Here is a 13,581-nt window from a genome sequence, read left to right on the forward strand (position 1 = left end):
GAGTTTTATTACTGTTATAACTAAATATCAGTTTAACCCAATTTTGGTGGTAATACTGAGTGAGCAATGGTAATGTCCAGTATTAGTTGCTGTGCTCAGTGTTCCTGGAGTTAATGGCTCCTTCTACCTTGGACTGTAGGCATGGGATTTGGTACTGGATAGTGTAGATGTATTCTGGTAACTGCTTAACACTTTCTAATGTGTAAAGTTTATTTCTATCACAAGTTGGCTTCCATTAACACTGCAATGAAGTTGCTGTGACATTCCCCTAGTTGCCACACTCTGGTGCCTGTACACTTTGGGAGAATTTAGCACGGCCAATGCACCTAACCAGCACGTTTTTTGGACTGTGGCAGGAAACTGGAGCACCTGGAGGAAACCCAGTCAGACATGGGGCGAATGCACAGACAGTGACCCAAGCTGGGAATTGAACCCTGGTGCTGTGAAGCAGCAGTGTTAACCTCTATTTTTCCCCCAAATAGGTTGGAGTAGACATGCTATTCCTCACATCATTCCAACCTCTCTTGAATTGAACACATGGGATGGTTGTTGGTGATACATCTATAAACTAGCAGTTTTCAAATGTTAACGATTGTACAATCTTTGAATATTTATTCTGACTTTTGCTGTCCATTACATCAATCAATGTGTTATATTTAAAGATGCTCTAATAGAAATTGTTTATTGGAAAGAAATGGCAGCAATTTTATTAATTGTCACTGGTCCTAATATAATTCCCACTTTGTGTGTAATATTGCCAATCCATCTGATTTTTCTTGGTCAGTTGTGTGCTAGTTACAGTCTCAATGCTCTGTGCATTGGGGGGAAAACTATCTTGTTTTCTCTCGAAATGAGACTTGGGTCACTGACCTTGTGGTACTAGATAATCCTTTATTTCCCCTTTATCTGGCTAAGCTTCACAATTGGAAACCAAATGTGGGAGCCAAAGGGCAGCAAAATAGAATCCTACAGTACAGACAGAAGCCATTTGGCCCATCAACTTGGCACTGACCACAATTCTCCCCCCTCCCCTGACACTGATGGGCAATTTGGCATAGCCAATCCACCTAACCTGCCCACCTTTGGACTGTGCGAGGAAGCCAGAGCACCCAGAGGAAACCCACACAACATGGAAAATGTGCAAACTCCTCAGACTCTGATCCAAGGCTGGGAATCGAACCTGTTGTGGTGAACCATCGTTGGTTCCCACTGGATAGTACTGAGCCAGGGTCTGGCCAGTACTACAAGTATGTACATATGTTGCTGTTGGGTTAGGGATGGGTTGTGCTACTTGTTGCTGTTGGGGTTAGGGTGGGGTTGTTACACCTTTGTATTGTAGTGTTGTGGTACATCCCAGTCGGGCTCTGCCTCCTGGGAGAGGTATAAAGGTCCCTGCTCTGGCTGGGACCCCTCAGTCTGGGATCGTGTATATAATTGTTAGCTGCTTTGTTACAGCAAATAACAGCCTTTATTTCCTGAGCATCAAGCCTCGTGTATGATAATGCACATCACCTGTGTCCGAGTGCTTGCCACTATGCCACCCTTACTGTGACTTCATATTGATTAGAATTAGCCTCCGTGTTGTGTTTAATGGAATTGGGATTGTTCTCTTTCAGACGTCTTTCTTTGACCGGGATGATGTCGCCCTTGACAATTTCTCCCACTTCTTCAAACATCAGTCCCAGGAGAAGTGGGAACATGTGGAGAAGCTGATTAAATTCCAGAATAAACGTGGAGGCCACATCATCCTCCAGGATGTGAAGGTGGGAATTGAGGAAATGGCTGCTTCAATGATGTGGCTTCAATTTGTTACATTGCCAGAGAATAGTTTCTTTGTTTAGCTTCAGGTGTCTGGATCTCTCTACTGGCTCAATTGAGACAACTGAATGATGTCTCCATTTTCCTGTGGGGGCTGAGTTCAACACTTTGTACACTAGTCCTGTAGCCCTGCACAATTGTACTCCTTCCTTCTCTCTGTACAAATGGACAAGCTGGAAGCTCCCTGAAATAACTGGCCTGTCTTCTTCCATTGTAGAAGCCAGAGAGGGATGAGTGGGGCAACAGTCTACAGGCAATGCAAGTTGCCCTGGATCTGGAGAAGAATGTGAACCAGAGTCTCCTGGATCTACACCAACTCGCCACCACCCAGACTGACCCTCATGTAAGCTTCTCTTCATCGTCACTCTGATCTCTGGTAGACTTTGTATTGTTTGATTGTCTTTGAGCTGATCTCCCAATGTGACCAGTTAGACCCAACACCACATTGTCCTCAATCCCCATATCCCAGTGTGGGCATGGATGTGACATGAGCAACATTGCCAACTGTAATTGGATAAAGTAACAACCTGAGACTAGCAGTGGTTCTACTGATAACACTCCTGGCATTTCTCACATTGTTGTCTGTGGGAGTGGGATCTTGCTGTGCATCTGCTGTTCCATTTCCTACATCACAACAGTGACTACCCTTCAAGTACTTGATTGGATGTAAGGTGCCTGGGGGGCCATTCCGCAAATGCTTGTCTTTAGCACTTTCCCTGACCTGTGGAATATCCCAAACTTGCTTCCTATTGGTGAAGTTTCAGCAAGAGGAGATTGGTTGTGGGGCATGAGGCCAACTCCTTTCAATCTACCTGCACAAAGCAGGAGTGCGAAGAGGAACTGACTTTCTCATTTTTGACCATCTCTCTTTCTTCCTCTTCCAGCTGTGTGACTTTCTGGAGACTCACTGTCTGGATGAGCAGGTCAAGACCATCAAGCAACTTGGCGACCACATCACCAACTTGAAGCATCTGGGAGCCCCTGAGAATGGGATGGGGGAGTACCTGTTTGACAAGCTCTCACTGGAGGAGAGCACTTAATGTGACATCTAGTATTGGATTGGAGATGGCTTTGCTGCTGAGATGTTTCCAATTCCACCTGGACCACTTGGCTTTCTCCAGGAAGAATTGAATTGTCAGATGAAAGAAATAAAAAATCTTTCACAGATCTTGTCTCCTGCCCTTCATTCAGCACCTTTTCATTGACAGCTTAGTGCTCACAGTAGCTTAGTTACACAATGAGAAAGAATTGGTTTTTCAAATTGATGTAGGCCCCACATGCCTGCGCCACCATTCAATAGGATCATAGCTAATCTGAGTGAGCTGAGTCCAACATTCCTTCCTACTCCTGAACTGTTCAGGCCTCTCCCACCACAGATTATTCCAGAATCCATGTACCTCCGCCTTAAAAATATTCCAAAGCTCTGATTGGACCTGAATTCTCCTTCTGTTCCCTTAGTTTTTTTTAAAGTGACCTTTTTTTCTTCCACATCCACCAGTCAATGCCCCTTGGTGGTGATCAGACTGGATCTCCCACTAGACTCCACCTCATATCCATAAACTCATACCATCCAACAAGAATTCCAATTTGAGGAAGGGGGGCAGAAGTTAAACAAGTCTTTCTTTAACATTAAGTACTTTTTCTTCCTCCCCTGTCCCACCCACTGGTCTTTTGAAGGCATGATTAACTCAAGCTCCCCAGCCTTGTTTGAATGCTTTACAGGAATATCTTTCAAGGAGGGAAACCAACATTACAACACCTTGTCCTGACCTGATAGCTTGTCTCAATCCTTGGATTCCATGTTTGTACTGCTATCAAATGGGAGGGGCATCAACCTGCCAAGAATAGACCCATAACCAGTTCCCCATCGCATCTGCGTGTTCCCTGTTGGGACTTTAAATATTCAAATTGGGAACCCAAAGCATTCAACTTGGTTGGCTGCACCCATTCCATCAGCAACAGAATCCATATCCCAATCCACATTGGGAATCTAGAAGGAGATACCAGTTGGGGCCAGTATCCTTGGTATGGCTCCTGCTCTGCCCAAGACCACAAGGAACTACAAAAGGTCGTGAATGTAGCCCAATCCATCATGCAAAATGCTTCCCATCCATTGGCTTTGTCTATACTTCCTGCTGCTTCAGCAAAGCAGCCAGCATAATTAAGGACCCCACACAGCCCAAACATTCTCTCTTCCACCTCCTTCCGTTGGGAAAAAGATACAAAAGTCTGAGGTCACGTACCAACCGACTCGAGAACAGCTTCTTCCCTGCTGCCATCAGCCTTTTGAATGGACTTCCCTCGCACTAAGTTGATCTTGCTCGGAATCCTAGCTATAACTGTAACACTACATTCTGCACCCTCTCCCTTCCTTCTCCTATGTACTCTGTGAACAGTATGTTTTGCCTGTACAGTGTGCAAGAAACAATACTTTTCACATATCAAATCAAAAATCTTATTTTCCCCATTGAAGTGTTTCTTTTCCTTCTGGGAATCTCTCCTCTTGTGGCAGGAATGCATTGGTCAGCCATTCTGATGCGGCTCCTGGCTATTTTTCCCAACAACCTCCAGGCAATCCACCTCAGGACTGATGGGAAAATCAGCCCAAGATTCAGCAACGTTTTGGGAACTGAGCTCCAAACGTTTTCCTTTTAATCGATACCGTGCTGGATTCACATTTTCTTCCAATATCACCCGTTGTCAAAGGGGACAGGAAAATGGTGGATGGGAAATAACACTGCAATATTAGTGGGTGAAACATTTCTGCAGGGGATGTGAGACTCAATGGCAAAGTCAGCAGTTATTGTCTTTGAGAAGTTAGTGCGTTCAACAATCACCTTGAAGTGCTGTAGCCCGGGTGGTGAATGTGTTCCCTCAGCGAGTTCCAGCATTTTGACCCAATGATGATGAAGGAACGGCAATTTGTGTCAAGTCAGGATGGTGCTTGACTCTGAGGGGAAACCTGGAGGTGGGGACATTCCCATTGTATCTGCTTCCTTTGTCCTTCTAGGTGTTGGAGATCGTGGGTGAGGAAAGGGCTGTCGGAGAAGCCTTGGGTGAGATGCTGCAGTGCATCCTGTAGATGGTCCACCCTGCAGCCTTGGTGAAGGGAGTGGAACCTGAAGCCATTTGGCGTGTTGTTTGGTCTCCAAGTTAATCCAGTTATTTGGAACTCCCATACTCCCGAAATGTGACGTCTCTTGTCGTCGTGTTGTCACCTGACCACTCGGTCGACAGTGCTGATAAAAGCGGTTGGTGTAGATAGGACAATGTGATCAGCACAGGCTTGGTGGGCTGAAGGGCCTGTTCCTGTGCTGTACTGTTCTTAGTTCTCTGTCCTGGATGGTGTCAAATTTCTTGACTGCTGCGCTTATCCAGGCGAGTGAAGGGTATTCCACCACAATCCTGACTTGTGCCTTGTAGATGGCGGACAGGCTTTGGGGAATCAGGAGGTGAGTTACATTCCACAGAAGTCCCAGCCTCTGATCTTCTCCTGTTGCCACAGTATTTATGTGGCTGGTCTTGTTCTGGCTCTGGTGTAACATCAATCCAATAAACATAGAAACTAGAAGCAGGAGGAGGCCATTCGGCCCTTCGAGCCTGCTCCACCAATCATTTTGATCATGGCTGATCATTGAATTCAACATCCTGATCCCCCCCCCCCTTTTCCCCCAAATCCCTAAATACCTTTAGCCCCAAGAGCTATATCTAATTTCTTCTTGAAATCAGACAACGTTTTGGCCTCAACTACTTTCTGTGGTAGTGAATTCCACACATTCACCACCCTCTGGGTGAAGAAATTTCTCCTCACCTCAGTCCTAAAAGGTTTCCCCCTTTATCCTCAAACTATGACCCCCTAGTTCTGGACTCTCCCCACCATCAGGAACATTCTTTCTGAATCTACCCTGTCTAACCCTGTTAGAATTTTATACGTTTCTATGAGATCCCCTCTCACTCTTCTAAACTCCAATGAATACAATCCTAGCCAAATTAGTCTCTCCTCATAATACATTAAGAAGTCTCACAACACCAGGTTAACGTCCAACAGGTTATTTGGAATCACAATCTTTTGGAGCGCTGCTCCTTCATCAGGTGAGTGGAGAGGTGGGTTCACAAACACGGCATATATAGACAAAGATACCTGGTGAACGAACAGTGCTCCAAAAGCTCGTGATTCCAAATAACCCTTCTGGACTTTAACCTGGTGTTGTGAGACTTCTTACTGTGCCCACCCCAGTCCAACGATGGCATCTCCACATCATGGCTCATAATACAGACCTACCATCCAAGGAATCAGCCCCTGGTAAAATTTCGCTGCACTCCCTCTACTGCAAGGACATCCTTCCTCAGATAAGGACATCAAAACTGCTCACAATACTCCAGGTGTGACCTCACCAAAGCCCTGTACAATTGCAGTAAGACATTCCTATCCCAGTACTCAAACATGGGGTGAAACTGCAACCTGGCATTTGAAGCAACTTTTGAACAAAAGTAGCTCACTTTTACCAATCTATATGTCAAGTCTTTGACCACACCCTTTCACTGAGTGGGAATCTTCAATTCTCCAGTTTCACACAGGCCACCAATCCATTCTGGAGGCTGCTCCAGTTTGGTTTACAGAATCAATTGTCGGGTGGGAGGACACTGTGTGGTCATAACTGGGCTGAATGGCCAGCTCCTGTGCTGCACACTCAATGTAATTCTATCTGAACAGGAGCAGAAAACATCTCCTCAGAAATGATCTTGAGTAGCTGGTTGTCCATTGGAACAATAAAACACTGAATATAGAGATGGTGGGCACACAATTAGCTTCCAGCAACTGATTCTGGAGGATATTAGACCTGGAGGCCTGAGGCCTACTCGGCCTCTGAGACGCTCCACAGCACAATACAGCATTACTTTTCACACTGGGCTTCCTGCAACTCAGGGTCTCCTCAATGTGATCGCAGGAGGTACAGAATGGATCCACAAATTCATCATTTGTCAACCTATCACCAGATCCCCGTACTGGCCCACATCACATTATTTCAGTTGCTGCAAACTAATAAGAAAATGGTTTCTGCAAAAGACGTCTCTATTTTGTAATAGGTATCCAACACTGCCCTCCAAAAGTTAGAAATAAAGATTCCCTCAGTGGAACCAACTAGTGTAACTCTGGGGGTGGTCTGCATCAAGCTTGTCTTCATTACCACCACTCAAATATCAGAATAACATCTTGTGGTACATTTTAGTGCTATTTTTAGGTACAGACATTTTCAGAGTTTGTACTTGTGCCTCTTTTCGGGCAAACCAAATAAACCAACTCAAATGAACTCAGAGACAAAGTAAAAGGGGCAGCTCCCCAAAAGGAGGGGGAACAGCCCAAACAGAACAGAAGTACAAAGGAAACTTAAAACATCAAACCATAATGTGATTATCGGGGTCTATAATGCACTTGTGAAGAGGGTTAAAGATCCAACAGTATTACATCGGAATTGAGTTGCCAATCAATGGAGCCTTCGCCCGTTGGGCACCGCAGGGGCTGGGGTGCATTATAGACCCCGATAATCACATTATGATTTGATGTTTTACGTTTCCTTTGTATTTCTGTTCTGTTCGGGCTGTTTCCCCTCCTTTTGGGGAGCAGCCCCTTTTACTTAGTCCCTGAGCTAATTTGAGTTGGTTTATTTGGTTTGCCCTAAAAGAGGAATCAATGGAGCCTTTCCATTTACATTCTGATTGGTTCCTGGGTCCCCAATCCCCTTCCTGTGCTGATTGGAATCCAATTGGACAAGGCAGCTGCCTGATTGGTTAACAAGAGTGTTTGGCCATCATTGGTGATGTCATTTCCTGTTTGATACAATTACTCTGTGGTCCTGGGGTATAAATCCAAGTCCATTGGCTGGCAGCTTTTAGGTGTTGTTGGTGTTTGTCCTCAATTTGGGAACAGAAGCTCACAGTCACAAAATGGACTCCTGGATTTCCCAAAACTATCACCAGGATTGTGAAGCTGGTGTCAACAAGCAGATTAACCTGGAGCTCACTGCCTCCTATCTCTATCTTTCTTTGGTGAGTCTTGTCTCAAAATCTATTCTGGTAAATCAAATCCTTTCCCCATTTCAACCTAACTTGCCTGTTTTATTAAGTTTTGTTACTGTCCAAATGAAATATCTGTTTACCCTAATTTTGGGGTTATCTTATGAGAGTGAGATCTGGTGATGTCCAGGATCGGTGTGTGCTCAGGGTTCTGAGAGTTAATGGCTCCTTCTACCTTGGACTCTGTCCAATACCAAATCCCATGCATATAGTGTAGATGTATTCTGGTAACTGCTTAACACTTAATAACTTATAAAGTTTATTTATTTGTGTCACAAGTAGGTTTACCTTAACATTGCAATGGAATCCCCCTAGTTGCCACACTCCAGCGCCTGTTTGGGTACACTGAGGGAGAATTTAGCATGGTCAATGCACCCACCCAGCACATCTCTTGGACTGTGGGAGGAAACCCACAATGAGACTGTGCGGACAGTGACCCATGGTGGGAATTGAACCCAGGTCCCTAGCTTTGAGAGTAGTGTGAACCTCTGTTCCCAAGTAGCTTACAGAATAGGCATGCTGTTCCTTGCATCATTCGAACCCCTCGAGTTGAACACATGGGATGAGTGTTACTAGTACACCTACACTACAGCATGTTTCAAATTATAACTCTTGTACAAAATTAGCCTTTGAATATTTATTCTCAGTATGTGACTGACTTTTACTGTCCATTGCATCAATTTCCACCGCTGAGTAAACTTGTGAAATAACCAGGAGAGCTGGACTGGATAAAGGAGTTACTTTCCTGATTAAACAGTTGGGTGTTTGATGATTTTTGTCCGTTTTTGTGGCCACTTTTTTTACTTCCAGATGGTGTTCTCTGGCGTTACAGACCTGTAACTTCCTGAGTACATCAATATCTTGTTATATTTAAAGATACTCTAATGGAAATTGGTTGTAGGAAAGAAATGATGACAATTTATTAATACAATTCCCACTTTGTGTGTAATATTCATCCTCTTCCTTTAGATTCTTTTTCTAGTGGTCAGTTGTGTGCTAGTTACTGACTCAATTCTCTGATGCATTGGGAAACACAATCTGACTGGAAATGGGAACCTTCACTCACTCAGTTCACTGAACTTGTGTTGGTGTTGGATAATCCTTCATTTTCCTTTTTATCTGGCTAAGCTTCACAATTGAGAACCAAAGATGTGGGAGTCATAGACTCTTCAGTATTCCATAGGGGAGTAATTTAGAATCATAGAATCCTACAGTACAGAAGGACTTGATTCAGCCCGCTGACTCTGCACTGACCACAATCCCATTCAACTCCTATCCCCATAATCCCATGCATCTACTCCAGCTAGTCCCCCTGATACTAATGGCCAATCCACCTAACCTGCACATTTTTAGACTGTGGGAAGAAACTGGAGCACCCAGAGGAAACCCAGACAGACATGGGAAGAATGTGCAACCTTCACAAGCCAGCAATTGAACCTGGATCCCTAGCGCTATGAGGCAGCAGTGCTAACCACTGTGCTGCCCTTAATGTGACTTCATATTGATTTTAGAATTGGCCTCCGTGTTGTGTTTAATGGAATTGGGATTGTTCTCTTTCAGACGTCTTTCTTTGACCGGGATGATGTCGCCCTCGACAATTTCTCCCACTTCTTCAAACATCAGTCCCAGGAGAAGTGGGAACATGCGGAGAAGCTGATTAAATTCGAGAATAAACGTGGAGGCCGCATCCTCCTTCAGGATGTGAAGGTGGGAATTGGGGAAAATGGCTGCTTTAATGATGTGGCTTCAATTTGTTACATTGCCAGAGAATAGTTTTTGTTTAGCTTTCGGTGTCTTGATTTCTGGCTCAATTGAGACAGAACTAAATGATGTCTCAATTTTTTTGTGGGGGCTGAGCTAAAACACCTTGTACACTAGTCCTGTCGCCCTGCACAATTGTACTCCTTCCTTCTGGTACAAGCTGGAAGCTCCCTGAAATAACTGGCCTGTCTTTCTCCATTGTAGAAGCCAGAGAGGGATGAGTGGGGCAACAGTCTACAGGCAATGCAAGTTGCCCTGGATCTGGAGAAGAATGTGAACCAGAGTCTCCTGGATCTACACCAACTCGCCACCACCCAGACTGACCCTCATGTAAGCTTCACTTCATCGTCACTCTGATCTCTGGTAGACTTTGTATTGTTTGATTGTCTTTGAGCTGATCTCCCAATGTGACCAGTTAGACCCAACACCGCATTGTCCTCAATCCCCATATCCCAGTGTGGGCATGGATGTGACATGAGCAACATTGCCAACTGTAATTGGATAAAGTAACAACCTGAGACTAGCAGTGGTTCTACTGATAACACTCCTGGCATTTCTCACATTGTTGTCTGTGGGAGTGGGATCTTGCTGTGCATCTGCTGTTCCATTTCCTACATAACAGTGGCTACACTTCTGAAAGGATTTGATTGGATGCAAGGTGCTGTGGGTCGTACAGCAAATGCATCAGTGAAATTTCAGCAAGATGTATTGGGAGTGGGGCAGAATGAGGCCAAATCATTGCAATCTCTCAATGCAAGCAGGAGCATGAAGAGAATTTGCTGTAGAGGAACTTGTCTTCATGTTATTTGACCATCTCTCTCTCTCTTCCCCTTCCAGCTGTGTGACTTTCGGAGACTCACTGGCTGGATGAGCAGGTCAAGACCATCAAGCAACTTGGCGACCACATCACCAACTTGAAGCGTCTGGGAGCCCCTGAGAATGGGATGGGAGAGTACCTGTTTGACAAGCTCTCTCTGGAGGAGAGCACTTAATGTGACATCTAGTATTGGATTGGAGATGGCTTTGCTGCTGTGAGATGTGTTTCCAATTACACCTGGACCACTTGGCTTTCTCCAAGAAAGAACTTGTCACAAATTAAATTATCTTAAAATAAAAATCTTTCACTGATCTTGTCTATTGTCCTTTATTTAGCATTTGATTTGGACAAGTGTCCACAGTAGTGTAATTATGGACTGATTTGCTAACTGGCTTATCAAATTACATATTGAGTAGGCGGCTCGAGCCTGCTCCAACATTCAATAAGATCATAACTGATCTGATTGGAACCTCAGTCCAACATTCCTTTTTACCCAATTGTTAATCAAGAATCAATCTAGCTCTGCCTTTCACATACGGAAAAATTCCACTTTTTGTGGAGGAAGAGATCCAGAAACTTCTGACCCTCAAGGGGGTGGGGAGGTGTAGATATTGTGTCCATCTTAAATGAGTGGCCCTCTATTTAAACAGTGACACTTGGTCCTCTGATTCTGAGAGGAATTGACATCCACCCTGTCAATACCCCTCGGTGATGATTAGACTGGATCTCCTACTCGACTCTCCCTCCGATCCATCAGCTCATATCATCCCAACAGGAATTCCAAGGCAGGCTATGCAGTCTGAGGGTAGGATTTGAGGCTGGGGGAGGGTGGCAATGGTTGAACAAGGACTTTTTAAAAATTCTGCTTTAAATACTCTTTTTTTCAATGGTTTTTCAGAAGTTTAATTAAATTAAGCTCTCCAATGTCCATCCCTGTCCCTGAGCCTAATGTTTGACTGTTCTCCATGCCTGACAGGAACATTACACCACCCACTTGTCCTCCGCTATCAACTGTCTTAATCCCTGGATTCCCTGCTTGTGCCCAAGATTCAACAACAGCAACATTCTGGGAACTGAGCGCCAAACGCTTTCCTCTTAATTGATACTGCGCTGGATTCACATTTTCTTCCAATGTCACCCGCTGTCAAAGGGGACAGGAAAATGGTGGATGGGAAATAACACTGCAATATTAGTGCCTGAAACATTTCTGCAGGGGATGTGAGACTCGATGGCAAAGTCAGCAGTTATTGTCTTTGAGAGGTTAGTGCGTTCAACTGTCACCTTGAAGCGCTGTAGCCCGGGTGGTGAATGTGTTCCCTCAGCGCCGTTAGACAGAGAGTTCCAGCATTTTGGCCCAGTGATGATGAAGGCAATTTGTCAAGTCAGGATGGTGCGTGACTCTGAGGGGAAACCTGGAGGTGGTCTAGTGACCACAATATGGTCGAATTTCTGATTCAGATGGAAGAGGAGAAAGTTTGGTCCCAAACCAGTGTCCTCTGTTTGAACAGAGGGAAATATGATAGGATGAGGGATGAATTGGCTAAGGTAGACTGGGAGAGCAGGCTGGCAGGTAGGATAGCTGAGGAACAGTGGAGGATTTTTAAGGAGATCCTTTTCAGTTCTCAGCAATATATTCCAGCAAAAAACGAAGGAAATAAAGGAGAGTATTAAAATAAAAACAGCTGCGTACAGAGTGGCCAAAAATAGTGGAGAAACAAGTGATTGGGAAAAATTTAAGAAACAACAAAGAGAGACTAAGAAAGCGATAAAGAAAGGAAGGATAGACTATGAAGCTAGGCTAGCAACTAATATAAAAAATGATAGTAAAAGTTTTTATAAATATATAAAAAGGAATAGAGTGGCTAGAGTGAATGTTGGACCCTTGGAGGACGAGAGGGGGGAGTTAATAGTGGGAAATGAGGATATGGCTGAGTCTTTAAATAAGTTTTTTGTGTCGGTCTTCACGGTGGAGGACACAAATAGTTTGCCAAATATTAACGATAGAGGGTTGGCAGCAGGAGAAATACTTAATACAATTAATGTTACCAGAGAGGCAGTGCTGGGTAGACTAATGAGACTGAAGGTGGACAAGTCCCCGGGTCCGGATGGAATGCATCCCAGGGTATTGAAAGAAATGTCAGAGGTAATAGTAGATGCGTTAGTGATTATTTATCAAAACTCGTTGCATTCTGGGGTAGTGCCGGTTGATTGGAAAACGGCTAATGTTACGCCGCTGTTTAAAAAAGGAAGGAGACAAAAGGCGGGTAACTATAGGCCGGTCAGCTTAACGTCTGTAGTAGGGAAAATGCTGGAATCCATTATTAAAGAGGAGATAGCAGGGCATCTGGATAGAAATGGTTCGATCAATCAGACGCAGCATGGATTCATGAGGGGAAAGTCGTGCTTGACGAACATGTTGGATTTTTATGAAGATGTGACTAGGGCGGTTGATGGAGGAGAACCGGTGGATGCGGTGTTTTTGGATTTCCAAAAGGCGTTTGATAAGGTGCCCCATAAAAGGCTGCTGAAGAAGATTAGGGCACACGGAGTTGGGGGTAGTGTGTTAAAGTGGATTGGGGACTGGCTATCCGACAGGAAGCAAAGAGTCGGAATAAATGGGTGTTTTTCCGGTTGGAGGAAGGTAACTAGTGGCGTGCCGCAGGGATCGGTACTCGGGCCGCAACTATTTACCATTTATATAGATGATCTGGAGGAGGGGACGGAGTGTAGGGTAACGAAGTTTGCAGACGACACAAAGATAAGTGGAAAAGTGAATCGTGTGGAGGACGGAGAAGATCTGCAGAGAGATTTGGACAGGCTGAGTGAGTGGGCGAGGATATGGCAAATGGAGTATAACGTTGATAAATGCGAGGTTATACACTTTGGAGGAAATAATAACAAATGGGATCACTATCTCAATGGAAACAAATTAAAACATGCTACCGTGCAAAGGGACCTGGGGGTCCTTGTGCATGAGACGCAAAAGCCCAGTCTGCAGGTACAACAGGTGATCAAGAAGGCAAATGGGATGTTGGCCTATATCGCGAGGGGGATAGAATATAAAAGCAGGGATGTCTTGATGCACCTGTACAGGGCATTGGTGAGGCCGC

The 13,581-nt window shown here is 44.7% G+C and overlaps 1 protein-coding gene and 1 pseudogene across 1 annotated transcript; both read left to right on the forward strand.

The window, feature by feature from the left end:
* Nucleotides 1-1,616: 1,616 nt before the first annotated feature.
* LOC144488301 (ferritin, middle subunit-like) lies at nucleotides 1,617-2,902 on the forward strand (the record flags this gene model as incomplete). Its single annotated transcript, XM_078206346.1, has 3 exons — nucleotides 1,617-1,763; nucleotides 2,036-2,161; nucleotides 2,703-2,902. Coding segments are annotated over 3 exons (429 nt in total), but the record flags the coding sequence as incomplete, so codon positions are not given.
* Nucleotides 2,903-7,764: 4,862 nt separating this feature from the next.
* On the forward strand, nucleotides 7,765-10,646 carry LOC144488305 (ferritin, higher subunit-like; annotated as a pseudogene).
* The last annotated feature ends 2,935 nt before the right edge of the window (nucleotides 10,647-13,581 follow it).

This window comes from Mustelus asterias, unplaced genomic scaffold, assembly GCF_964213995.1.
Source record: "Mustelus asterias unplaced genomic scaffold, sMusAst1.hap1.1 HAP1_SCAFFOLD_1449, whole genome shotgun sequence".
Taxonomy (NCBI): Eukaryota; Metazoa; Chordata; class Chondrichthyes; order Carcharhiniformes; family Triakidae; genus Mustelus; species Mustelus asterias.